The sequence below is a fragment of the Pseudophryne corroboree genome, chromosome 8 (genome assembly GCF_028390025.1).
Source record: "Pseudophryne corroboree isolate aPseCor3 chromosome 8, aPseCor3.hap2, whole genome shotgun sequence".
In the NCBI taxonomy this organism is placed as follows: Eukaryota; Metazoa; Chordata; class Amphibia; order Anura; family Myobatrachidae; genus Pseudophryne; species Pseudophryne corroboree.
The window spans coordinates 136052525-136080386 of NC_086451.1; the positions used below are offsets into that span (position 1 = coordinate 136052525).

The 27862-nt window shown below is 47.8% G+C and overlaps 1 protein-coding gene across 3 annotated transcripts in view; it reads right to left on the minus strand.

Moving 5' to 3' along the window:
- Window positions 1-27862, minus strand: part of TAF7L (TATA-box binding protein associated factor 7 like) — a 156127-nt gene that overhangs the window by 97165 nt on the left and 31100 nt on the right. For all 3 annotated transcript variants that reach the window (XM_063936953.1, XM_063936952.1, XM_063936951.1), the window contains exon 3: window positions 24287-24360. In XM_063936953.1, the coding sequence (XP_063793023.1) occupies window positions 24287-24360 (74 nt within the window). The remainder of the gene's footprint in view (window positions 1-24286; window positions 24361-27862) is intronic.

Consider the following 27862-nt stretch of genomic DNA (forward strand, 5'->3'; position numbering starts at 1 on the left):
TAGTACCATGGGGTATAGACGGATCCACTAAGAGCCATGGGCACTTTAGGAATTTGATAGTGTGGGCCGGCTCCTCCCTCTATGCCCCTCCTACCCGACTCAGTTTTGAAAATGTGCCTGGAGGAGCCGGTCACGCTGAAGGAAGCTACGGAAGAGTTTTCTGCATTTATTTTATATGCATGTTATTTTCAGGCCTGCCTGCTTCGTGGGACTTGGGGGGGGGGGCCCAACCTCTTGAAGGGTTAATGGTCCCGTTTCCCGCTGACAGGACACTGAGCTCCTGAGGGAACTATTTGCAAGCCCCACCACGGGGAGTGTACATTCCCGCAGCACGCCACCACCCCTAACAGTGCCGAGTACTGAGCCGGCGCCCTGGCTAGCGGGGTGCCGGCCATTATGGCGGCATGAGGGTATGGAGACGCACGGCTTCTAAATGGGGCGGAATGCATCTCCGGACACAGTACACAACTGCGTCCCAGTACACTGTACACAGGGGGTCATTCCGAGTAGATTGCTAGCTGCCGTTGTTCGCAGCGCAGCGATCAGGCTAAAACAAATATATAATAATAATAATAATAATAATAATAATAATAATAATAATAATAATAATAATAATATTATATATATATATATATATATATATATATATATATATATATATATATATATATATATATATACAGGATTTTAATACCTACTGGTAAATCCTTTTCTCCTAGTCCGTAGAGGATGCTGGGGTCCACTTCAGTACCATGGGGTATAGACTGTTCCGCAGGAGCCATGGGCACTTTAAGACTTTTTCAGAGTGTGAACTGGCTCCTCCCTCTATGCCCCTCCTCCAGACCTCAGTTATAGGAACTGTGCCCAGGGAGACGGACATTTCGAGGAAAGGATTTACTTTATACTAATGGTGAGATTCATACCAGCTCACACCTCAACCATGCCGCACAACATGGCATTCAACATAACACATGCCAACAGGCATGAACCATTTACAGCAACATGCAGAAAACAAATATAACACAACTTGTGTAACTCTAATGAACAAAACTGCAGGTAAATTACGCACTGGGTCGGGCACCCAGCATTCTCTACGGACTAGGAGAAAAGGATTTACCGGTAGGTATTAAAAAGGATTTACCAGTAGGTATTAAAATCCTGTTTTCTCATACGTCCTAGAGGATGCTGGGGTCCACTTCAGTACCATGGGGTTATACCAAAGCTCCAGTACGGGCGGGAGAGTGCGGATGACCCTGCAGCAACGATTGACCAAACTTGAGGTCCTAATCGGCCAAAGTGTCAAACTTATAAAATTTAGCAAAAGTGTTTGACCCTGACCAAGTAGCTGCTCGGCAAAGTTGTAAAGCCGAGACGCCCCGGGCAGCCACCCAGGATGAGCCCACTTTCCTAGTAGAATGGGCTTTCACCGACGTAGGTATCGGCAATCCAGCTGTAGAGTGAGCGTGCTGAATTGTCCCTCTGATCCAGCGCGCAATAGTTTGCTTAGAAGCAGGACACCCAATCTTGTTGGGAGCATACAGGACAAACAGAGCCTCTGTTTTCCGAATCCGAGCTGTTCTAGAGCCATAAATTTTCAAAGCTCTAACTACATCTAGAGACTTTGACTCAGTGAAAGTGTCTGTAGCCACTGGCACCACAATAGGTTGGTTTATGTGGAAAGATGAAACCATCTTTGGAAGAAAATGTTGGCGAGTTCTCAACTCTGCCCTATCTTCATGGAAGATCAGGTAAGGGCTCTTGTGAGACAAGGCCCCCAACTCAAGACACCCGCCTTGCAGATGCCAAGGCCAAAAGCATCACCACTTTCCAAGTGAGAAACTTCAATTCTATCTCCTGCAGAGGTTCAAACCAATCCAATTGAAGGAACTGCAACACCACATTAAGGTCCCATGGTGCCACTGGAGGTGCAGAACCCCTTTCACGAAGGTCTGAACTTCTGGAAAGGAGGCCAATTGTTTTTGAAAGAAAACTGATCAGGCCGATATCTGGACCTTGATTGTCACCAATCTAAGGCCCGCATCCACACCAGCCTGCAGAAAATGGAGAAAACGTCCCAACTCAAACTTTTCCATAGGAGCCTTCTTGGCTTCACACCAAGACACATATTTTCTCCAAATACGGTGGTAATGTTTACAGGTTACTCTTTTCATGGCATGAATAAGAGTGGGGATGACTTCCTTGGGAATACACTTTTGGGCTAGAATCCGGCGCTCAACAGCCATGCCGTCAAATGTAGCCGCGGTAAGTCTTGATACATGCACGGCCCCTGCTGTAGCAGGTCCTCGCGAGGAGGAAGAGGCCGAGGATCTTCTATGAGCAACTCCTGAAGATATGGATACCAAGCCCTCCTTGGCCAGTCTGGGGCAATGAAAATTGCTCAAACCTTTGTTCTTATTATCTTGAGAACTTTTGGAATCAGTGGAAGTGGAGGGAAGACATACACCGACCGAAACACCCACTGGGCCACCAGTGCATCCACTGCTATTGCTTGAGGGTCTCTCGACCTGGAACAATATCTCTGAAACTTCTTGTTCAGACGATATGCCATCATGTCTACTTGAGGAACTCCCCAAAGGCTTGTCAACTCTGCGAAGACTTCTTGGTGGAGGCCCCACTCTCCTGGATGGAGATCGTGTCTGATGAGGAAGTCTGCTTCCCAGTTGTCCACTCCCGGAATGAAAAATCGATGACAGAGCTCTTACATGCCTTTCTGCCCACAGGAGAATCCTTGTCACCTCTGCCATTGCTGCTCTGCTTTTTGTTCCGCCTTGCCTGTTTAAGTACGCGACTGCTGTTACATTGTCCGGCTGGATCTGCACGGGATGATCTTGAAGAGGATGTACCGCTTGTAGAAGGCCGTTGTAAATGGCTCTCAATTCCAGAACGTTTATGTGAAGGCAAGCTTCCTGACTTGACCATTTTCCTTGGAACCTTTCCCTCTGAGTGACAGCTCCCCAGCCTCGGAGACTTGCATCCGTGGTCACCAGGACCCAGTCCTGAATCCCGAACCTGCATCCCTCTAGCAGGTGAGAACTGTGTAGCCACCACAGGAGCGAAATCCTGGCTTTGGACGACAGAATTATCTTCCGGTGCATGTGTAGGTGGGATCCGGACCACTTGTCCAACAGGTCCCACTGGAATACTCTGGCATGGAATCGGCCAAACTGTATGGCCTCGTAAGCCGCTACCATTTTCCCCAACAACCGAATGCATTGATGGATCGACACACTTGTTGGTTTCAATATTTGTTTGACCACTCTCTGGATTTCCAGAGCCTTTTCCATTGGAAGAAATACTCTCTGCACTTCTGTGTCCAGTATCATCCCCAGAAAGGACAATTCTGTCGTCTGTTCCAACTGCGACTTCATGATCATGTGTTGTTGGAGTATTGACAGGGAGAGTGCGGTGTTCTGCAGAAACTGTTCCCTGGATCTCGCTTTTATCAGGAGATCGTCCAGATAAGGAATTATATTGACTCCTTTTTGATGACCATCATCTCTGCCATCACCTTGGTGAATACCCTCGGTGCTGTGGAGAGACCGAATGGAAACGTCTGGAACTGGTAATGGCAATCCTGTACCTCGAATCTCAAATAAGCCTGGTACGGAGGATAAATGGGAACATGCAAGTAAGCATCCTTTATGTCTACTGACACCATGAAGTCCCTCTCCTCCAGACTGGAAATCACTGCCCTCAGGGATTCCATCTAGAACTTGAACCTTTTCAAGTAGAGATTCAGATTCTTTAGGTTTAAAATTGGTCTGACCGAGCCATCCGGCTTCGGAACTACAAAGAGGCTTGAATAAAAACTTTCTCCTTGTTATGACAAGGGTACCAGGACTATGACCTGATCCTGACATAATTTTTGAATTGCCGTGGTTACTGCCTCTCTTTCTGGAAGAGAAGCTGGTAAGGTCGATTTGAAAAATCGGCATGGGGGGGGACGTCTTGAAACTCCAGTTTGTACCCATGGGACACGATTTGTAAAACCCATGGGTCCAGGTCAGATTGAATCCAACTTTGAACAGTTTCAGACGCGCCCCCACCCGAGCGGACTCCCGCAAGGGAGCCCCAGCGTCATGCTGTAGATTTGGCAGAAGCAGGGGTTGACTTCTGCTCCTGGGATCCTGGAGATGCTGCGGACTTCTTTCCTTTTCCCCTTCCCCTACCTGCAAAGAAGGGGGAACCTTTGGCCTTGTTGTATTTGTTAGGCCTAAAGGACTGCATGTGAGAGTGATGTGTCTTTTTCGCTGGTGCAGGAGCATAAGGCAAGAATGTCGACTTACCTGCGGTAGCCGCCGAGACTAACGCATCCAGCCCATCACCAAACAAGGCCTCACCTTTATATGGGAGAGCCTCCATATTCCTTTTGGAATCTGCATCAGCATTCCACTGGCGAATCCACAACGAGCTGATACTGCCATGGTAGCGGCAGTTGAACCCAAGAGTCCAATATCCTTCATAGCTTCTAGCATGTATGCGGCAGCGTCTTTGATATTACCTAACGTTAGGAGTATCTCGTCTTTATCAATCGTGTCAATTTCTGATGACAAGTTGTCTGACCATTTTTCAATAGCACGACTCACCCACGTGCAAGCAATGGTGGGTCTGAGCAGCGTACCATTGGCTACATAAATGCATTTTAACGTAGTCTCCATTTTGCGGTCGGCCGGCTATCATATATTGCATATTTTTTGCCAATTTATGAGCTATTTCCCCCGGAGTCAATATCGTCGACACAGGAATCAGAGTCCGTGTCGGTATCAGTATTTACACTGTTTGCCAACGGTCTCTTATGTGACCCAGAGGGGTCGCCTGCAGATGAGAAAGCAGAACCCTGAAAAATCACATCTTCCACTGATTTTCTCCAGCATTCTGCATGAGACTCAGACTTATCTAATCTCCTACTGATATGATTCACACTATCACATATTTTTTTCACCCATGTAGGCTCGTGGTGTGCCGGCAGCGCCACCACATTACAACTCTGTCCCTAAAATGGCTCCCTCAGGGGAAAAACTCCCTGCCTCAGACATGTCACACACGTGCACAAACACACACAGACACTCCGGGACTTATAGGGGACAGACCCACAGTAAAATCTGTCAGAAGGACACAGGAGCAGCCAGTTCACAAACCCAGCGCCAGTACACAATGTCTGTGAAAAACAAAATGCCCACTGACATAAAGCGCTTTTTATAATATAAATAAATATACAATGTAAAGCACCAATTTCGCTGTGCCCCCCCCCCTGTTTTGCACCCTGATACTTGTATTAACACAACCCTCTGGCGCCAGTTCATCTATTGTTACACATTCTTTACACAAGGAACTTAGCTGAATCAGGCTGCCATTTATGAGATTCTTGTTTCACTGATTTTAGTTCTTATTTGAATAGCGCAAAGGGAGAGTGGTATTATATATATATATATATATATATATATATATATATATATATATATATATATATATATATATATATATATATATATATATATATATATAAATAAAATAAGATTTTACTCACCGGTAAATCTATTTCTCGTAGTCCGTAGTGGATGCTGGGACTCCGTAAGGACCATGGGGAATAGCGGCTCCGCAGGAGACTGGGCACAACTAAAAGAAAGCTTTTGGTCTACCTGGTGTGCACTGGCTCCTCCCTCTATGACCCTCCTCCAGACCTCAGTTAGGATACTGTGCCCGGAAGAGCTGACACAATAAGGAAGGATTTTGAATCCCGGGTAAGACTCATACCAGCCACACCAATCACACCGTATAACTCGTGATACTATACCCAGTTAACAGTATGAACAATAACTGAGCCTCTCAACAGATGGCTCAACAATAACCCTTTAGTTAAACAATAACTATATACAAGTTTTGCAGACAATCCGCACTTGGGATGGGCGCCCAGCATCCACTACGGACTACGAGAAATAGATTTACCGGTGAGTAAAATCTTATTTTCTCTGACGTCTTAAGTAGATGCTGGGACTCCGTAAGGACCATGGGGATTATACCAAAGCTCCCAAACGGGCGGGAGAGTGCGGATGACTCTGCAGCACCGAATGGGCAAACTCTAGGTCCTCCTCAGCCAGGGTGTCAAACTTGTAGAATTTAGCAAATGTGTTTGACCCCGACCAAGTAGCTGCTCGGCAAAGTTGTAGAGCCGAGACCCCTCGGGCAGCCGCCCAAGAAGAGCCCACCTTCCTCGTGGAATGGGCTTTCACTGATTTAGGATGCGGCAGTCCAGCCGCAGAATGTGCAAGCTGAATCGTACTACAGATCCAGCGAGCAATAGTCTGCTTTGAAGCAGGAGCACCCAGCTTGTTGGGTGCATACAGGATAAACAACGAGTCAGTTTTCCTGACACTAGCTGTCCTGGAAACATACATTTTCAGGGCCCTGACTACGTCCAACAACTTGGAAGCCTCCAAGTCTTTAGTAGCAGCAGGCACCACGATAGGTTGGTTCAAATGAAAGGCTGATACCACCTTAGGGAGAAACTGGGGACGAGTCCTCAATTCTGCCCTATCCATATGGAAAATCAGATAAGGGCTTTTACATGACAAAGCCGACAATTCTGACACACGCCTGGCCGAAGCCAAGGCCAACAGCATGACCACTTTCCACGTGAGATATTTTAATTCCACGGTTTTAAGTGGCTCAAACCAATGTGACTTTAGGAAATCCAACACCACGTTGAGATCCCAAGGTGCCACTGGAGGCACAAAAGGGGGCTGAATATGCAGCACTCCCTTAACAAAAGTCTGAACTTCAGGTAGTGAAGCCAGTTCTCTCTGGAAGAAAATCGATAGAGCCGAAATCTAGACCTTAATGGAACCCAATTTTAGGCCCATAGTCACCCCTGACTGTAGGAAGTGCAGAAAACGGCCCAGCTGAAATTCCTCCGTTGGGGCCTTCCTGGCCTCACACCACGCAACATATTTTCGCCAAATGCGGTGATAATGGTTTGCGGTCACTTCTTTCCTAGCTTTAATCAGCGTAGGAATGACTTCCTCCGGAATGCCCTTTTCCTTCAGGATCCGGTGTTCAACCGCCATGCCGTCAAACGCAGCCGCGGTAAGTCTTGGAACAAACAGGGCCCCTGCTGCAGCAGGTCCTGTCTGAGCGGCAGAGGCCATGGGTCCTCCGAGATCATTTCTTGAAGTTCCGGGTACCAAGCTCTTCTTGGCCAATCCGGAACAATGAGTATAGTTATTACTCCTCTTCTCCTTATTATCCTCAGTACCTTGGGTATGAGAGGAAGAGGAGGGAACACATAAACCGACCGGTACACCCACGGTGTCACTAGAGCGTCAACAGCTATCGCCTGAGGGTCTCTTGACCTAGCGCAATATCTTTCTAGCTTTTTGTTTAGGCGGGACGCCATCATGTCCACCTGTGGCCTTTCCCAACGGTTTACAATCAGTTGGAAGACTTCTGGATGAAGTCCCCACTCTCCTGGGTGGAGGTCGTGCCTGCTGAGGAAGTCTGCTTCCCAGTTGTCCACTCCCGGAATGAACACTGCTGACAGTGCTAACACGTGATTTTCCACCCATCGGAGAATCCTTGTGGCTTCTGCCATCGCCGTCCTGCTTCTTGTGCCGCCCTGTCGGTTTACATGGGCGACTGCCGTGATGTTGTCTGACTGGATCAGTACCGGCTGGTTTTGAAGCAGGGGTTTGCCTGACTTAGGGCATTGAAAATGTCCCTCAGTACCAGAATATTTATGTGTAGGGAAGTCTCCTGACTCGACCATAGTCCTTGGAAGTTTCTTCCCTGTGTGACTGCCCCCCAGCCTCGAAGGCTGGCATCCGTGGTCACCAGGACCCAGTCCTGTATGCCGAATCTGCGGCCCTCTTGAAGATGAGCACTTTGCAGCCACCACAGCAGAGACACCCTGGTCCTTGGAGACAGGGTTATCAGCCGATGCATCTGAAGATGCGATCCGGACCACTTGTCCAACAGGTCCCACTGAAAAGTTCTTGCATGGAACCTGCCGAATGGAATTGCTTCGTAGGAAGCTAACATTTTTCCCAGGACTCGCGTGCAGTGATGCACCGACACCTGTTTTGGTTTTAGGAGGCCTCTGACTAGAGATGACAGCTCCTTGGCCTTCTCCTCCGGGAGAAACATTTTTTTCTGTTCTGTGTCCAGAACCATCCCCAGGAACAGTAGACGTGTCGTAGGGACCTGCTGTGACTTTGGAATATTCAGAATCCAACCGTGCTGTTGTAGCACCTCCCGAGATAGTGCTACCCCGACCAACAACTGCTCCCTGGACCTCGCCTTTATCAGGAGATCGTCCAAGTACGGGATAATTAAAACTCCCTTTTTTCGAAGGAGTATCATCATTTCGGCCGTTACCTTGGTAAATACCCTCGGTGCCGTGGATAGACCAAACGGCAACGTCTGGAATTGGTAATGACAATCCTGTACCACAAATCTGAGGTACTCCTGGTGAGGATGGTAAATGGGGACATGCAGGTAAGCATCCTTGATGTCCAGTGATACCATGTAATCCCCCTCGTCCAGGCTTGCAATAACCGCCCTGAGCGATTCCATCTTGAACTTGAATTTTTTTATATATGTGTTCAAGGATTTCAAATTTAAAATGGGTCTCACCGAACCGTCCGGTTTCGGTACCACAAACATTGTGGAATAGTAACCCCGTCCTTGTTGAAGGAGGGGCACCTTGACTATCACCTGCTGGGAATACAGCTTGTGAATTGCCTCTAGCACTGCCTCCCTGCCTTAGGGAGTTGTTGGCAAGGCAGATTTGAGGAAACGGCGGGGGGGAGACGTCTCGAATTCCAGCTTGTACCCCTGAGATACTACTTGAAGGATCCAGGGATCCACCCGTGAGCGAGCCCACTGAATGCTGAAGTTTTTGAGACGGGCCCCCACCGTACCTGGCTCCACCTGTGGAGCCCCAGCGTCATGCGGTGGACTTGGAGGAAGCGGGGGAGGACTTTTGCTCCTGGGAACTGGCTGTATGCTGCAGCTTTTTCCCTCTACCTCTGCCTCTGGGCAGAAAGGACGCGCCTTTAACCCGCTTGCCCTTATGGGGCCGAAAGGACTGTACCTGATAATACGGTGCTTTCTTTGGCTGTGAGGGAACATGGGGTAAAAATGCTGACTTCCCAGCTGTTGCTGTGGAAACGAGGTCCGAGAGACCATCCCCGAACAACTCCTCACCCTTATAAGGCAAAACTTCCATGTGCCTTTTAGAATCTGCATCACCTGTCCACTGCAGAGTCCATAACCCTCTCCTGGCAGAAATGGACATTGCACTTATTTTAGATGCCAGCCGGCAAATATCCCTCTGTGCATCTCTCATGTATAAGACTGCGTCTTTAATATGCTCTACGGTTAGCAATATAGTGTCCCTGTCTAGGGTATCAATATTTTCCGACAGGGAATCTGACCACGCAGCTGCAGCACTGCACATCCATGCTGAAGCAATAGCTGGTCTCAGTATAATACCTGTGTGTGTATATATACAGACTTCAGGATAGCCTCCTGCTTCCTATCAGCAGGCTCCTTTAGGGCGGCCGTATCCGGAGACGGTAGTGCCACCTTCTTTGACAAGCGTGTGAGCGCTTTATCCACCCTAGGGGATGTTTCCCAACGTGACCTATCCTCTGGCGGGAAAGGGTACGTCATTAGTAACCTTTTAGAAATTACCAGTTTCTTATCGGGGGAAGCCCACGCTTCTTCACACACTTCATTTAATTCCTCAGATGAAGGAAAAACTACTGGTAGTTTTTTCTCTCCAAACATAATACTCTTTTTTGTGGTTCCTGGGGTAACATCAGAAATGTGCAACACATTTTTCATTGCCTCAATCATGTAACGTGTGGCCCTATTGGAAGTTACATTAGTCTCATCGTCGTCGACACTGGAGTCAGTATCCGTGTCGACATCTGTGTCTGCCATCTGAGGTAGCGGGCGTTTTAGAGCCCCTGATGGCTTTTGAGACGCCTGGGCAGGCACAGGCTGAGAAGCCGGCTGTCCCATATTTGGTATGTCGTCAAACCTTTTATGTAAGGAGTCGACACTGTCGCGTAATTCCTTCCACATAACCATCCACTCAGGTGTCGACCCCGCAGGAGGTGACATCACATTTATCGGCATCTGCTCCGCCTCCACATAAACCTCCTCATCAAACATGTCGACACAGCCGTACCGACACACCGCACACACACAAGGAATGCTCTGACAGAGGACAGGACCCCACAAAGTCCTTTGGGGAGACAGAGAGAGAGTATGCCAGCACACACCAGAGCGCTATATAACACTGGGATGAACACTATAACTGAGTGATTTTCCCCTATAGCTGCTTATATATATATATATATATATATATATATATATATATATATATATATATATATATATATATATATATATACATACTGCTGCGCCTAAATTTAGTGCCCCCCCTCTCTTTTTTACCCTTTGTAGTCTTGAAACTGCAGGGGAGAGCCTGGGAGCGATCCTTCCAGCGGAGCTGTGAGGGAAAAATGGCGCCAGTGTGCTGAGGGAGATAGCCCCGCCCCTTTTACGACGGGCTTCTCCCGCTTTTTTATGGATCTCTGGCAGGGGTATTTTTCACATATATAGCCTCTAGGACTATATATTGTGATTATTTTGCCAGCCAAGGTGTTAATATTGCTGCTCAGGGCGCCCCCCCCCCCAGCGCCCTGCACCCATCAGTGACCGGAGTGTGAGGTGTGCATGAGGAGCAATGGCGCACAGCTGCAGTGCTGTGCGCTACCTTGTTGAAGACCGAAGTCTTCTGCCGCCGATTTTCAGGACCATCTTCTTGCTCTTTAAGGGGGACGGCGGCGCGGCTCCGGGACCGGACGATCGAGGTCGGGCCCTGTGTTCGATCCCTCTGGAGCTAATGGTGTCCAGTAGCCTAAGAAGCCCAAGCTAGCTGCAAGCAGGTAGGTTCGCTTCTTCTCCCCTTAGTCCCTCGTAGCAGTGAGTCTGTTGCCAGCAGATCTCACTGAAAATAAAAAAAACCTAAAATATACTTTCTTTTCTAGGAGCTCAGGAGAGCCCCTAGTGTGCATCCAGCTCAGCCGGGCACAAGATTCTAACTGAGGTCTGGAGGAGGGTCATAGAGGGAGGAGCCAGTGCACACAAGGTAGACCAAAAGCTTTCTTTTAGTTGTGCCCAGTCTCCTGCGGAGCCGCTATTCCCCATGGTCCTTACGGAGTCCCAGCATCCACTTAGGACGTCAGAGAAATATATATATATATATATATATATATATATATATATATATATATATATATATATATATATATATATATATATATATATATATATATATATATATATAGTCCGTAGTGGATGCTGGGAACTCCGTAAGGACCATGGGGAATATGACCCTCCTCCAAGCCTCAGTTAGGATACTGTGCCCGGAAGAGCTGACACAATAAGGAAGGATTTTGAATCCCGGGTAAGACTCATACCAGCCACACCGTATAACTCGTGATAGCATATCCAGTTAACAGTATGAAATTTAACTGAGCCTCTCAACAGATGGCTCATAACAATAACCCTTTTGTGAACAACAACTATGTACAAGTATTGCAGACAATCCGCACTTGGGACGGGCGCCCAGCATCAACTACGGACTACGAGAAATAGAATTACCGGTGAGTAAATTCTTATTTTCTCTGACCTCCTAGTGGATGCTGGGAACTCCGTAAGGACCATGGGGATTATACCAAAGCTCCCAAACGGGCGGGAGAGTGCGGATGACTCTGCAGCACCGAATGAGAGAACTCAAGGTCCTCCTCAGCCAGGGTATCAAATTTGTAGAATTTTGCAAACGTGTTTGCCCCTGACAAAGTAGCAGCTCGGCAAAGTTGTAAAGCAGAGACCCCTCGGGCAGCCGCCCAAGATGAGCCCACCTTCCTTGTAGAATGGGCTTTTACTGATTTAGGATGCGGCAGTCCAGCCGCAGAATGCGCCAGCTGAATTGTGCTACAAATCCAGCGAGCAATAGTCTGCTTAGAAGCAGGAGCACCCAGTTTGTTGGGTGCATACAGGATAAATAGCGAGTCAGTTTTTCTGACTCCAGCCGTCCTGGAAACATAAATTTTCAAGGCCCTGACTACGTCCAGTAACTTGGAATCCTCCAAGTCGCTAGCAGCCACAGGCACTACAATAGGTTGGTTCAAGTGAAAAGCAGATACCCCTTAGGGAGAAACTGGGGACGAGTCCTCAATTTGCCCTATCCATATGGAAAATCAGATAAGGACTTTTAAATGACAAAGCCGCCAATTCTGATACACGCCTGGCCGAAGCCAAGGCCAATAACATGACCACTTTCCACGTGAGATATTTTAGATCCACGGTCTTTAGTGGCTCAAACCAATGTGATTTTAGGAAATTCAACACCACGTTGAGATCCCAGGGTGCCACTGGAGGCACAAAAGGGGGGCTGAATATGCAGCACTCCTTTTACAAATGTCTGAACTTCAGGTAGCGAAGCTAGTTCTTTTTGGGAAAAAAAAATCGACAGAGCCGATATCTGTACCTTAATGGAGCCTAATTTTAGGCCCATAGTCACTCCTGCCTGTAGGAAGTGCAGAAATCGACCCAGCTGAAATTCCTCTGTTGGGGCCTTATTGGCCTCACACCAAGCAACATATTTCCGCCATATGCGGTGATAATGTTTTACCGTTACATCTTTCCTGGCTTTAATCAGCGTAGGAATGACATCCTCCGGAATGCCCTTTTCCTTTAGGATCCGGCGTTCAACCGCCATGCCGTCAAACGCAGCCGCGGTAAGTCTTGGAACAGACAGGGCCCCTGCTGCAGCAGGTCCTGTCTGAGCGGCAGAGGCCATGGTTCCTCTGAGATCATCTCTTGAAGTTCCGAGTACCAAGCTCTTCTTGGCCAATCCGGAACCACGAGTATTGTCCTTACTCCTCGTTTTCTTATTATTCTCAGTACCTTTGGTATGAGAGGCAGAGGAGGGAACACAAACTGACTGGTACACCCACGGTGTCACTAGAGCGTCCACCGCTATCGCCTGAGGGTCCCTTGACCTGGCGCAATATCTCTCCAGTTTTTTTATTTAGGCGGGACGCCATCATGTCCACCTGTGGCCGTTCCCAACGATTTACAATCAGTGTGAAGACTTCTGGATGAAGTCCCCACTCTCCCGGGTGGAGGTCGTGCCTGCTGAGGAAGTCTGCTTCCCAGTTGTCCACTCCCGGAATGAACACTGCTGACAGTGCTAGCACGTGATTTTCCGCCCATCGGAGAATCCTTGTGGCTTCTGCCATTGCCGTCCTTCTTCTTGTGCCGCCCTGTCGGTTTACATGGGCGACCGCCGTGATGTTGTCTGACTGGATCAGTACCGGCTGGTGTAGAAGCAGGGGTTTTGCCTGACTTACGGCATTGTAAATGGCCCTTAGTTCTAGAATATTTATGTGCAAGGAAGTCTCCTGACTCGACCATAGTCCTTGGAAGTTTCTTCCCTGTGTGACTGCCCCCCAGCCTCGAAGGCTGGCATCCGTGGTCACCAGGACCCAGTCCTGTATGCCGAATCTGCGGCCCTCTAGGAGATGAGCACTCTGCAGCCACCACAACAGAGACACCCTGGTTCTTGGAGACAGGGTTATTAGCCGATGCATCTGAAGATGCGATCCGGACCACTGGTCCAACAGGTCCCACTGAAAGATTCTGGCATGGAACCTGCCGAAAGGAATTGCTTCGTAAGAAGCCACCATCTTTCCCAGGACTCGCGTGCAGTGATGCACCGACACCTGTTTTGGTTTCAGGAGGTCTCTGACTAGAGATGACAACTCCCTGGCTTCCTCCTCCGGGAGAAACACTTTTTTCTGGACTGTGTCCAAAATCATTCACAGGAACAGTAGACTTGTTGTCGGAACCAGCTGTGACTTTGGAATATTCAGAATCCAACCGTGCTGGTGTAGCACCTCCTGAGATAGTGCTACTCCTACCAACAACTGCTCCCTGGATCTCGCCTTTATTAGGAGATCGTCCAAGTACGGGATAATTAAAATTCCCTTTTTTCGAAGGAGTATCATCATTTCCACCATTACCTTGGTAAACACCCTCGGTGCCGTGGACAGTCCAAACGGCAGCGTCTGGAATTGGTAATGGCAATTTTGTACCACAAATCTGAGGTACTCCTGGTGAGGATGATAAATGGGGATATGCAGGTAAGCATCCTTGATGTCCAGGGATACCATGTAATCCCCCTCGTCCAGGCTTGCAATAACCGCCCTGAGCGATTCCATCTTGAACTTGAACTTTTTTATGTATGTGTTCAAGGATTTCAAATTTAAAATGGGTCTCACCGAACCGTCCGGTTTCGGTACAACAAACAGTGTGGAATAGTAACCCCGTCCTTGTTGAAGTAGGGGCACCTTGACTATCACCTGCTGGGAATACAGCTTGTGAATTGCCTCTAGCACAGCCTCCCTGCCTGAGGGAGTCGTTGGCAAGGCAGATTTGAGGAAACGGCGGGGGGGAGACGCCTCGAATTCCAGTTTGTACCCCTGAGATACTACTTGCAAGATCCAGGGATCCACCTGTGAGCGAGCCCACTGATCGCTGAAATTTTTGAGGCGCCCCCCCACCGTACCTGGCTCCGCCTGTGGAGCCCCACCGTCATGCGGCGGACTTGGAAGAAGCGGGGGAGGACTTTTGCTCCTGGGAACCTGCTGTTTGTTGCAGCCTTTTTCCCCTACCTCTGCCTCTGGACAGAAAGGACCCGCCTTTTCCTCGCCTGTTTCTCTGGGTCCGAAAGGACTGTACTTGATAAAACGGCGCTTTTTTAGGCTGTGAGGGAACCTGGGGTAAAAATGCTGATTTCCCAGCTGTCGCTGTGGAAACTAGGTCTGAGAGACCATCCCCGAATAACTCCTCACCCTTATAAGGCAAAACTTCCATGTGCCTTTTGGAATCTGCATCCCCTGTCCACTGCCGAGTCCATAAGCCTCTCCTAGCAGAAATGGACAATGCACTTATTTTAGATGCCAGCCGGCAGATCTCCCTCTGTGCATCTCTCATGTATAAGACTGAGTCTTTTATATGCTCTATGGTTAGGAGAATAGTGTCCCTGTCTAGGGTGTCAATATTTTCTGACAGGGAATCTGACCATGCAGCGGCAGCACTGCACATCCATGCTGACGCAATAGCTGGTCTAAGTATAATGCCTGAGTGTGTATATACAGACTTCAGGATCGCCTCCTGCTTTCTATCCGCAGGCTCCTTTAGGGCGGCCGTATCCGGAGACGGAAGTGCCACCTTTTTAGACAAACGTGTGAGCGCTTTATCCACCCTAGGAGGCGTTTCCCAACGTGCCCTATCCTCTGGCGGGAAAGGGAACGCCATTAGTAATTTTTTAGGGATTACCAATCTTTTATCGGGGAAAGCCCACGCTTCTTCACACACTTCATTTAATTCTTCAGATGGGGGAAAAACTACGGGTAGTTTTTTCTCCCCAAACATAATACCCTTTTTAGTGGTACTTGGGTTTATATCCGAAATGTGTAATACCTCCTTCTTTGCCTCAATCATGCAACGAATGGCCCTAGTGGACATTAGATTTGACTCATCATCGTCGACACTGGTATCAGTATTCGTGTCGACATCTGCGTCTGCCATCTGAGGTAGCGGGCATTTTAGAGCCCCTGATGGCATTTGAGACACCTGGGCAGGCACGAGCTGAGAAGCCGGCTGTCCCGCATTTGGCATGTCGTCAAATTTTTTGTGTAAGGAGTCGACACTTGCACGTAATTCCTTCCATTAAAACCATCCACTCAGGTGTCTGCCCCGCAGTGGGTGACATCACTTCTATAGGCATCTGCTCCGCCTCCACATAATTTTCCTCATCAAACATGTCGACACAGCCGTACCGACACACCGCACACACACCGGGAATGCTCTAACAGAGGACAGGACCCCACAGAAGCCCTTTGGGGAGACAGAGAGAGAGTATGCCAGCACACACCAGAGCGCTATATAATGCAGGGACTAACTGAATTATGTCCCCTATAGCTGCTATAATATTTACTGCGCCTAAATTTAGTGCCCCCCCTCTCTTTTTTACCCTTTTCTGTAGTGTAGACTGCAGGGGAGAGCCAGGGAGCTTCCTTCCAGCGGAACTGTGAGGGAGAAATGGCGCCAGTGTGCTGAGGGAGATAGCTCCGCCCCTTTTTCGCTGACTTTTCTCCCACTTTTTTAAGGATTCTGGCAGGGGTAATATATATCCTCTGGGGCTATATATTGTGATTGTTTTGCCAGCCAAGGTGTTTATATTTCTGCACAGGCCCCCCCCCCAGCGCCCTGCACCCTCAGTGACCGGAGTGTGAAGTGTGTATGAGGAGCAATGGCGCACAGCTGCAGTGCTGTGCGCTACCTTGGTGAAGACAGAAGTCTTCATGCCGCCGATTTTCCGGACTTCTTCTGGCTCTGTAAGGGGGACGGCGGCGCGGCTCCGGGACCGAACACCAAGGCCAGTTCCATGCGGTCGATCCCTCCGGAGATAATGGTGTCCAGTAGCCTAAGAAGCCCAAGCTAGCTGCAAGCAGGTAGGTTCGCTTCTTCTCCCCTTAGTCCCTCGTTGCAGTGAGCCTGTTGCCAGCAGGTCTCACTGTAAAATAAAAAACCTAAATTATACTTTCTTTCTAAGAGCTCAGGAGAGCCCCTAGTGTGCATCCAGCTCGGCCGGGCACAAAAATCTAACTGAGGCTTGGAGGAGGGTCATAGTGGGAGGAGCCAGTGCACACCAGGTAGTCTAAAAGCTTTCTTTTAGTTGTGCCCAGACTCCTGCGGAGCCACTATTCCCCATGGTCCTTACGGAGTTCCCAGCATCCACTAGGACGTCAGAGAAATATATATTATTATATATATATACATATATACATATATATATATATACATACATACATACATACACATACATACATACGTCCTAGAGTATGCTGGGGTCCACTTCAGTACCATGGGGTATAGACTGTTCCACAGGAGCCATGGGCACTCTAAGACTTTTCAAAGGGTGTGAACTGGCTCCTCCCTCTATGCCCCTCGTCCAGACCTCCGTTTTAGAAAGGTGCCCAGGCAGACTGGATGCTCTCCAGAGGAGCTCTACTGAGTTTCTCTGAAAAGACTTATGTTAGGTTTTTTATTTTTAGGGAGAACTGCTGGCAACAGTATTGTAACACACATAGATAGATGATAGATAAATAGAGATCTATCTATCTATATCTTGTGGGTGAGCCCGCACTCTGCTGTAAATCAGTTATTGGAGGGTACCTTCAGTACAGATATTATGCAGAATTAAAGAAAACTGCGACACTCCGAATGATGGAATAAAGTTTTAAATCATAATAAAGAACATGGACAGCCCACCACATGCTGTCATGTTCTTTATTGTGATTTAAAACTTTTTTTCATCATTCGGAGTGATGCAGTTTTCTTTAATTCTATATATACACACACACACAGAACCCTGCACTCTCCTTGGCAGCTTAATTCACCTTAATGCTTTATATATGTATATTCTGTATATGTATATTTGAGTTAGGTGGTCTCAGCCCACCGCACCCCAATCTAGGGCATTTTGGACTTGGAGCCTGCACACTGCACGTCAAGCATCTGTTTGTTCCTTTATTGCTCCTCTCCCTGATGCTACATCGAGATCATACATACCTCAGTTTCTTTCTAGGTCACTAAGCTATACAACAGTGAAAATGCTATCCAAATTCATCCAGCAGTTTTTGCGTGATGCCGGAACCAATAGACAGATAAACAAAAATTCTGAATTCGTTTTTTTTTCCCGTCTCCATGGTTCAAAAACAGTCCCTAGAAGAACTACATATTTCTCAAAATAATGACTATGTACTGATGTAACCCTTACAGTTTATTTGATGTATAGATAATAAAGTGATGAAGTAAGAGTATTTAGGGGGTCATTTTCTGGTTTGCTGGAGAGTGTACAACCCTTTGATCCTTTCAATTCATTTGTTTTCAACAACCTTAGATGTAGCAGTGATCAGGTCTATCCTACACTTTCAAATACTTGATAGATCTCACTTGCCAAGCATATCTGTATCTGTCCTTGAGCAAAGTCAATGTTTGTGGCGGAGTATAGAGCGGTAGAGCTTCCGTTTTGGAAGTATTTAATTTAATTTATAGCCGGAAATTATGGAATATATATCCAGGATACTATGGAGGGCGGGGAGTGAGGTGTCAGGATGGGTCAAACAGAGCAGAATATCATCTGCGAATAAACTGATCTTGTGATTCAATCCTCCTATCTCGGTACCTGTGACTGTCGCATCAGCCCTAATAGTTTTGGCTAGGGGCTCAATAGCTAAAGCAAAAATGAGGGGTGACAAGGGGCAGCCCTGTCTAGTGCCATTTGATATAGCAAACCCACCCGTTAACAAACACCCTTGCAGAAGGAATGGAGTACAAGGCAAAAATAGAATCCAAAAACCTCCCAATAAATCCAAATTTACTCAGAACAGATCTCAGATCTCCCCAATGGAGTCTGTCGAACGCCTTTTCGGTGTCCAATGAAAGAATCAAAAGGGGCGTTTTATGTACATTGCAATACTCCATGGCGTTATACACTCTCCGAGTATTGTCCGGGGCCAAAGCCAACCTGATCTGCAGCTATGAGAGATGGTAATAGCGGGCAGAGGCGATTAGCTTCGCAAAAAGCTTTACGTCTGTATTTAACAAAGCTATAGGACAGTAATTTTGGACAGATGTAGGTGGTTTACTACCTGGTTTAGGGATAGCAACTATTTGCGCTTCAAGCATTTCCCTCGGAAACCGCCCTACATCTGATGTCTCATTAAAAACTGACAACAGTACTGGAGCCAAGTCAGCTTTGTATGTTTTATAGAAATTGTATGGGAAGCCATCAGGACCAGGCGCTTTATCTCTCGGGAGATCATCAATAGCTGCTTCTAGTTCCTTTATAGTTCAAGGGGAACTAAGGGACAGGCAGGTTGCGGAGTCCAGCATCGGGAGGGAGATTTTATTCAGAAAGGACTGGATTTCAGCCTCCAAGGGCTGGGAAGTAGCCGGGTCCGACTGTAAACTGTAAAGTTGGGAATAATACTCTGCAAAGGTGATTGCGATATCATAAGTGTCAGATACTCTGGAGCCCGTGGAGGAAAACAAACATAATGAATTCTAGCCCTAGCTCACCTACCTCGTAATTTCCGGGCCAAAAGTCGACCTGCCTTATTCCCAAACACAAAATCTCTGGTTCATTCGTGCAATATTACGTTGCACATCCCGAAGAGAGAAAACATTTACCTTTTCCCTAGCGGCAAGGAAAAGTTTGAGAACAGTTCTATTGTGTGGATCAGTTTTATGCGTCAATTCAAGTTTGGCAGCTTCACTTTCAGCCAACAAGCATTCAGCTTTTAGAGAACATTTAAGCCGTGAAGCTGTTTGAATGGCCGGATCCCTGTACTACCGCTTTAAAGGAGCACCAGATATTAAAGATCGAGGTATCCTCCGGCTTATTAGTATCTAGATATAACTGTATAGAACGTTGTATGGCGAGAAAGGCTTCAGGGTGACCAAGTAAGAAATTCCCCAGCCTCCAGGGACCTGGAGACACTTTACAGGCTCCTGGGTCCCATACTACCAGTAGTGGGGAGTGGTCAGACCAAGTCATCGGCAATATGGTTATTTCCCTAATAGTCGTTAGCGTCTCTTTATTAGTCAAAACAAGGTAAATTCTAGAGTACGAGGAGTGAACATGCGAGTAAAAAGAATAGTCCCTAACCTTGGGATGTTTAGTTCTCCACGCATCATAAAGATAATATTCACCAAGTAAGTGGCGAAGACCAGCGTTCCTATCTGGGGTGATCTGAGTCCTAGTTAAAGTACTTCTAGTGGGAAGAGATCTATCCATAATGGGGTCAACGACCATATTGAAACCTCCCAATATTATAACGGCCCCTTTAGCATGGTTCTGTATTAGGGAGCTTAATTTCCTGCAGAACGTAAGTTGACCAGAGTTCGGTGCATAGCATGAGACCAAGGTGACCATAATAATTTCGAGTTGTCCTAATATGAGGTACCGACCTTCGGGGTCTACTATTTGGGATTCTAGGTTGAAAGAACAGTTCAGGGAAATTAGTATCGCAACGCCGGCCTTTTATGTGGGCCCGTTAGCCATGTATCAGGTAGGGAAGAGATTACAGGTTGAGTATCCCATATCCAAATATTCCAAAATACGGAATATTCCGAAATACGGACTTTTTTGAGTGAGAGTGAGATAGTGAAACCTTTGTTTTTTGATGGCTCGATGTACACAAACTTTGTTTAATACTCAAAGTTATTAAAAATATTGTATTAAATGACCTTCAGGCTGTGTGTATAAGGTATATATGAAACATAAATGAATTATGTGAATGTACACACACTTTGTTTAATGCACAAAGTTATAAAAAATATTGGCTAAAATTACCTTCAGGCTGGGTGTATAAGGTGTATATGTGACATAAATGCATTCTGTGCTTAGACTTAGGTCCCATCACCATGATATCTCATTATGGTATGCAATTATTCCAAAATACGGAAAAATCCGATATCCAAAATTCCTCTGGTCCCAAGCATTTTGGATAAGGGATACTCAACCTGTATCATGAAATCTAGGGGAGTCTAGTTTCCTGAAGTGAGTTTCCTGAATAGCGACAACATTCACCTTCATTTTATAGAAGGACAGAGCCAATTTACGCTTCTGTGGGGAATTCAATCCCTTAATATTCAGTGACAACAATTTGACCATAACTGATTAATCGGGGAGCGGGTCGACCGCTTAAACCAACAGGTGCAATCAAGGAGACTACCGTGTCCTGAACGGGATCTGGTCTGAAGATCGACAGTGTCTAGGTCGACAATGTTTAGGTCGACCACTATAGGTCGACAGTCACTAGGTCGACATGGATGGAAGGTCGACAGGGTTTCTAGGTCGACATGTGCTAGGTCGACAGGTCTCAAGGTCGACATGAGTTTGACATTTTTTTTCTTTTTTTGAATGTTTTCATACTTAACGATCCACGTGGACTACGATTGGAACGGTAAAGTGTGCCGAGCGAAGCGAAGGCACCATGCCCGAAGCATGGCGAGCGAAGCGAGCCATGCGAGGGGACGCGGTGCACTTATTTGGGATCCCGGTCACTCTACGAAGAAAACGACACCAAAAAAAAAAAATCCTCATGTCGACCTTTAGACCTAGCACATGTCGACCTAGAAACCCTGTCGACCTTCCATCCATGTCGACCTAGTGACTGTCGACCTATAGTGGTCGACCTAAACATTGACGATTTGATGAACCACACCCGTCCTGAACATGCTGACATATCAGAGCAATAAACAAAGGGTAGACAAGACACGAGAGGGGAACATACAAAGAGGAAAAAGAGGGGGGGGGGGGGGGGGTGGGGGAGAGAAATAAAAAAAAAAAAAAAAAAAGTGTACTCCGTAAAGATACAGAGTCATAGTAAGGCGCCAAAACATCCAGAGCCTCACAGTACAAAGTAGAGAGGTTAGTGGCCAACCTCCCCACAATCAAATAACCGGAAAATAAGAAAATGGTAACCATTCAATTATGTGGCATAAAGAACCAATAAAGTCAAGTCTACATAGACATGCCAATGAGTGAATCACTAAGATCTAGAACTAACAAAACAGTATTGTGCTTGTAACAGGGAGACAGGAATGAAACATAGTACCTAAATCCAGCCTCTAAAAAGCAACATTAAAACAGTAAATAAACGGTTATAGCTAGGTAATAACTCAGTGACGGTAATTAGTAAAGTCAGAGTTCGTAACAGCTCTTGAAACAAGACATTATGAAAAACAGCACTAGCCCAATGAGTGCCGTTCTTGATAAGGAAGATGCATCAGAGGCGAGGCCCTACTTCACAACCGTCAACCAGTCCTGCTGAAGTCGACGGTCAGAAGAGCCGGACCCGTGATCTCCACTCAAATTCCATTTGTGAAGAAGTCTCATGCCGTCCTCAACAGAAGACACGACAATAGTAGAGCCCTCTCTCTAAATTAGTAGGCGTGTGGGGAAGCCCCACCTGTATACGATCCCAGCTTTCCGAAGAGCAACGGTGACAGGCTGAAAGGAACGTCTCTTGATGAGGGTATACTGCGACAGGTCTCCAAAGAGTTGAAGTGGGCCCAGAGCTTCCACTGTGTCAGAAGGTCTAGCCGCCTTGAGCAAGGACTCTTTAATGTGGAAGAAATGGACTCTCATTAAGACATCCCTTGACGACCCCTCGGGAGCACTGCGGGCCTACGGAACCCTAAGAATACGGTCCAATATTAGATCCGATGAGGTAGCGGAATGTAGCAGCTTCTTAAAAATCTCGATAGTATAGTCATGTAGGCTGCTATTAGCGATGGATTTAGGGACCCCCCTGAGCTTGAGGTTGTTTCTGCGCAAGCGGTCTTCCAAATCCGCCACTTTATCCCGCAAAGCTGCCACTTCCACCTCCAGGGTTTCATGAGAGTCGATAAGGGTCTTGTGGGATCCCACCACCTCACCCATTTTTGTTTCCAGTTGTCCGGTCCTCTCGCCTAAAACCTCAATAGAACTCTGGCAAGATTGCAACATGGTCTGAAATTCAGACGCCACTTCGTCTTTAAACGGTCGTAGCAAAAGCTTCATGTTGCCCACTGTTAAGGCTTTGCTGTCGTCCAGAAGTGGTGAGGAGGGGCGGGGGCTGGGGGGGTCATGAGATGAGGGCAAGGCCATCATGGGAGAGGAAGGCGTAGGTGAGGGGCCCGATTCAGTGGTAGGGACCCCAGTCCCCTGAGACGTGTTACGATAAGGAGAAGGCTTAAAAAAGGTGACTTGAGAAATCGATTTGGAGGCTTTATGCTTTTTTGGAGGCATAATGTAGCACCGTCCGAAGAAGGATAGGAGAGTTCAGCGGGAGCCTCAGAAAGGCAGACAGCTTCTATGCCACAGGTGTATATGTGTCGGCTAAAATGACTGCGGGGAGGTACGGGGTGAATACATTATGAAAGGTGGTCACATCCTGCCAGAGCAGCAGCAGATATGACTCCGGGTAGTAAATGGCATCTACTCCCCGTCAAAAAGGGCCCAATGTGGAAGGCGATATACAGGGCATATAAACAGGCCAGTATGCTTTATAAGTGTGCTGGCACTGTGCAGTATAGGGCAGCAGTAATTATATATGTGATATAATAATAAAATGGCTGCTATTAAAAGCTACCTGGCAGCCCTGTGTACACAGAAAGGGCTGTGTTTCACTGCTATGGCATCAGGGGGGCCCGGGGCCAGAGACCACTGCAGGGCAGATGAGGCAGGTGTCCGCAGTCTATGACGCGGGTCCTGCAAAGTCCGCGCTCCGGTCCTGGAGCTCACGGCCGGGTCTCCTCTGAACTTCAGCCCCCAGTCACAGCTGAGGACGGATGTAGGCCTTCCGGGTGACGGGGGAAGGGGGGGGGGGGGGGGGGTGTAGTCCCCGGCCTGCTGGCAACGCTCAGATCGTCGTCCACAGCCGTGTACAGGTCCCGGGAGAGACGGTAATGCCGCACACTCTCTTCAGCGCCTCCGAGCCTCAAGAATCAGGTAGGCGGGAGGGATAACTCACCCGCCATCCGGAGCCGCTGCCGAGCGCTGAGGACACCAACCACTGCCACCGGGTCACAGGTAGGAAGGACACAGGTACTGCTGCAGCTCCCGTCGCTAATGTGGACACCTCTGTTCCCGGTCACCGCGATAAGGATGTACCACTCATCCGAGCTCCGAATCCGGGACGAGGTATCAACTGCAGTCCCCGGCTTCACTGTGCGGGTAAGGCCACAACCCGCACGGACCCTAAAAAGAATCCCCCGGCTCCGTAGCTCCGTCCCCACACTCACATAGGCCTGGGGAATAAAACTAGCCACAGTGGTGGTAGAGGGAGCCCCCAATAATGAATTTAGCCAGCAATATATTTAGATCTAGCAGGAGCTCTTAGAATCCATGTCCTTTCAGTAAGCTTGCTAGGCCACGCCCCTCCTGAAGTAACATTTCTAATTTGCATACTATAAAATGATACAGAGCAGCTGATTGGTTGCCATGGACAACTTCTCCACTGGCTCACTTCTGCACTCTTATCACTGCTTCATACATTTACACATATTATAGGTCACATGTAACAAAGAACTGTTAAAAGTCTAGTCATTATTAACAGTTCCAGCTTACCTGGGGAAGTCTCAGGATAAACTGACTTTCTAGTTCATGTGGAGCATCGTCTTTGCTTCGGGAGGTCTTCTGCTCTGTGAAAGGTAATTGAAATTACATGTATTAGGAGAACAACAAATATCTGGTGGCATAAGAAAGTGCTTAACACATTTTACTGAAAGGACATTTTTACAGCAAGGCAATCAAAACACACATATACATTATATATATATATATATGATTTTACTTACCGGTAAATCTATTTCTCGTAGTCCGTAGAGGATGCTGGGGACTCCGTAAGGACCATGGGGAATAGACGGGCTCCGCAGGAGATAGGGCACTTTAAGAAAGCTTTGGATTCTGGGTGTGCACTGGCTCCTCCCTCTATGTCCCTCCTCCAGACCTCAGTTAGAGAAACTGTGCCCAGAGGAGATGAACAGTACGAGGAAAGGATTTTTGTAAATCTAAGGGCAAGATTCATACCAGCCACACCAATCACGCCTTATAACTTGTGATAAACTACCCAGTTAACAGTATGAACAATGACATAGCCTCGGTTCAAACCCGATCAACTATAACATAACCCTTATATAAGCAATAACTATATACAAGTCTTGCAGAAGAAGTCCGCACTTGGGACGGGCGCCCAGCATCATCTACGGACTACGAGAAATAGATTTACCGGTAAGTAAAATCTTATTTTCTCTAACGTCCTAGAGGATGCTGGGGACTCTGTAAGGACCATGGGGATTATACCAAAGCTCCCAAACGGGCGGGAGAGTGCGGATGACTCTGCAGCACCGATTGAGCAAACAGAAGGTCCTCCTCAGCCAGGGTATCAAACTTATAGAACTTTGCAAAGGTGTTTGACCCTGACCAAGTAGCAGCTCGGCACAGTTGTAGTGCCGAGACCCCTCGGGCAGCAGCCCAAGAGGAGCCCACCTTCCTAGTGGAATGGGCCTTAACCGATTTAGGCAATGGCAATCCTGCCAAAGAATGCGCCTGCTGAATCGTGTTCCAGATCCAGCAAGCAATAGTCTGCTTTTAAGCAGGAGCGCCAACCTTGTTGGCCGCATACAGAACAAACAGAGAGCTTCGGTCTTCCTGATCCTAGCTGTTCTGGTCACATAAATCTTCAAAGCCCTGACCACATCCAGGGACTCGGAATCCTCCAAGTCCCGTGTAGCCACACAGGCACGACAATAGGTTGGTTCATATGAAAAGATGAGACCACCTTGGGCAGAAATTGAGGACGAGTCTTCAACTCTGCCCTATCCACGTGAAAAATCAGGTATGGGCTTTTATATGATAAAGCCGCCAATTTCGAAACCCGCCTTGCAGAAGCTAAGGCCAACAACATGACCACTTTCCAAGTGAGGTATTTCAACTCCACTGTTTTGAGTGGTTCAAACCAAGGTGACTTGAGGAAACTTAATACCACGTTAAGGTCCCAAGGCGCCACCGGAGGCACAAAGGGAGGCTGAATATGCAGCACGCCCTTCACAAAAGTCTGTACTTCAGGAAGAGAAGCCAATTCTCTTTGAAAGAAAATGGATAAGGCCGAAATTTGAACCTTTATGGACCCTAATTTTAGGCCCAAATTCACTCCCGTTTGAAGGAAGTGAAGCAGACGGCCCAACTGGAACTCCTCCGTAGGAGCAGCTCTGGCCTCACACCAAGAAACATATTTTCGCCATATACGGTGATAATGTTTTCGACGTCACGTCTTTCCTAGCCTTGATCAGGGTAGGAATGACCTCCTCCGGAATCCCTTTTTCCTATAGGATCCGGCGTTCAACCGCCATGCCGTCAAATGCAGCCGCGGTAAGTCTTGGAACAGACAGGGCCCCTGCTGCAGCAGGTCCTGCCTTAGAGGAAGAGGCCACGGATCTTCTGTGAGCAACTCTTGCAGCTCCGGATACCAAGTCCTCCGTGGCCAATTTGGAACAATGAGGATTGTTCTGACACCCAAGGTGTCACCAGAGTGTCTACCGCTACCGCCTGAGGGTCCCTTGACCTGGCGCAATATCGCTTTAGCTTTCATGTCTATTTGAGGCAGCCCCCACCGACCCGTGATCTGTGCGAAGACTTCTTGATGAAGTCCCCACTCTCCCGGATGCAGGTCGTACCTCTTGAGGAAATCCGCCTCCCAGTTGTCCACCCCCGGGATGAACACTGCTGATAGTGCGCTTACATGGCCTTCCGCCCAGCGTAGAATCCTGGTCGCTTCTACCATGGCCACTCTGCTTCGCGTTCCGCCTTGGCGATTTACATGAGCCACTGCCGTGACATTGTCTGACTGAATCAGAACCGGTTTATCCCGAAGCAATTCCTCCGCTTGACGCAAGGCGTTGTATATGGCCCTCAACTCCAGGACGTTGATGTGAAGACAAGTCTCTAGATTTGACCAGAGACCTTGGAAATTTCTTCCCAGTGTGACTGCTCCCCAGCCTCGGAGGCTTGCGTCCGTGGTCACCAGGACCCAGTCCTGAAAGCCGAATCTGCGACCCTCTAGTAGGTGAGCACTGTGCAGCCACCACAGGAGAGATACCCTGGTCCTGGGAGACAGGGTGATCCTTTGATGCATTTGTAAATGGGACCCTGACCACTTTTGTCCAAGAGGTCCCATTGAAAAGTCCTCACATGTAACCTGCCGAAGGGGATGGTGATGCAATGAAACCTTTTTTGGCTTTAATAGGTTCCTGACCAGGGCTATGAGCTCCTGAACCTTTTCGATCGGAAGAAAAACCTTTTTCCGGTCTGTGTCCAGAATCAGGCCCAAAAAGGTCAGACGCGTTGTAGGGACTAGCTGGGACTTCAGTATATTGAGAATCCAGCCGTGTAACTGCAACGTCTTCATGGACAGAGACACGCTGTCCAGCAACTTCTCCCGAGATCTCGCCTTTATGAGGAGATCGTACAGGTATGGGATAATTGTGACACCCTGCCTGCGCAGGAGCACCATCATTTCTGCCATTACCTTGGTGAAAATTCTCGGGGCCGTGGAAAGCCCAAACGGCAACGTCTGAAATTGGTAGTGACAGTCCTGCACTGCAAATCTCAGGAACGCCTGGTGAGGGGGGAATATCGGAACATGAAGGTAAGCATCCTTTATGTCCAGGGACACCATCTAAAATCCCCCCCCTCCAGGCTGGCGATGACCGCCCTGAGTGATTCCATTTTGAACTTGAACCTCTTCAAGTACAGGTTCAGGGATTTTAGATTTAAAATGGGTCTGACCGAACCGTCTGGTTTCGGGACCACAAACAGGGTTGAGTAATATCCCTCTCCTTGCTGGAGATGAGGAACTGTGATAATCACCTGTTGAATATACAATTTTTGGATTGCTGCCAACACTAGCTCCCTCTCTGACAGGAAAGCCGGCAGAGCCGATTTGAAAAAACCGGCGAGGAGGCAAGTCTTCGAATTCCAGCCTGTATCCCAGAGAAACAATCTCTAATGCCCAGGGATCCACCTGCGAGCGAACCCAGACGTGGCTGAAATACCGAAGACGAGCCCCCACTAGATCTGCCCCCCCCTTTTCCTCTGGCAACAAAGGACGATCCCCGTACTTCTTGCTCTTATTGGAACGAAAGG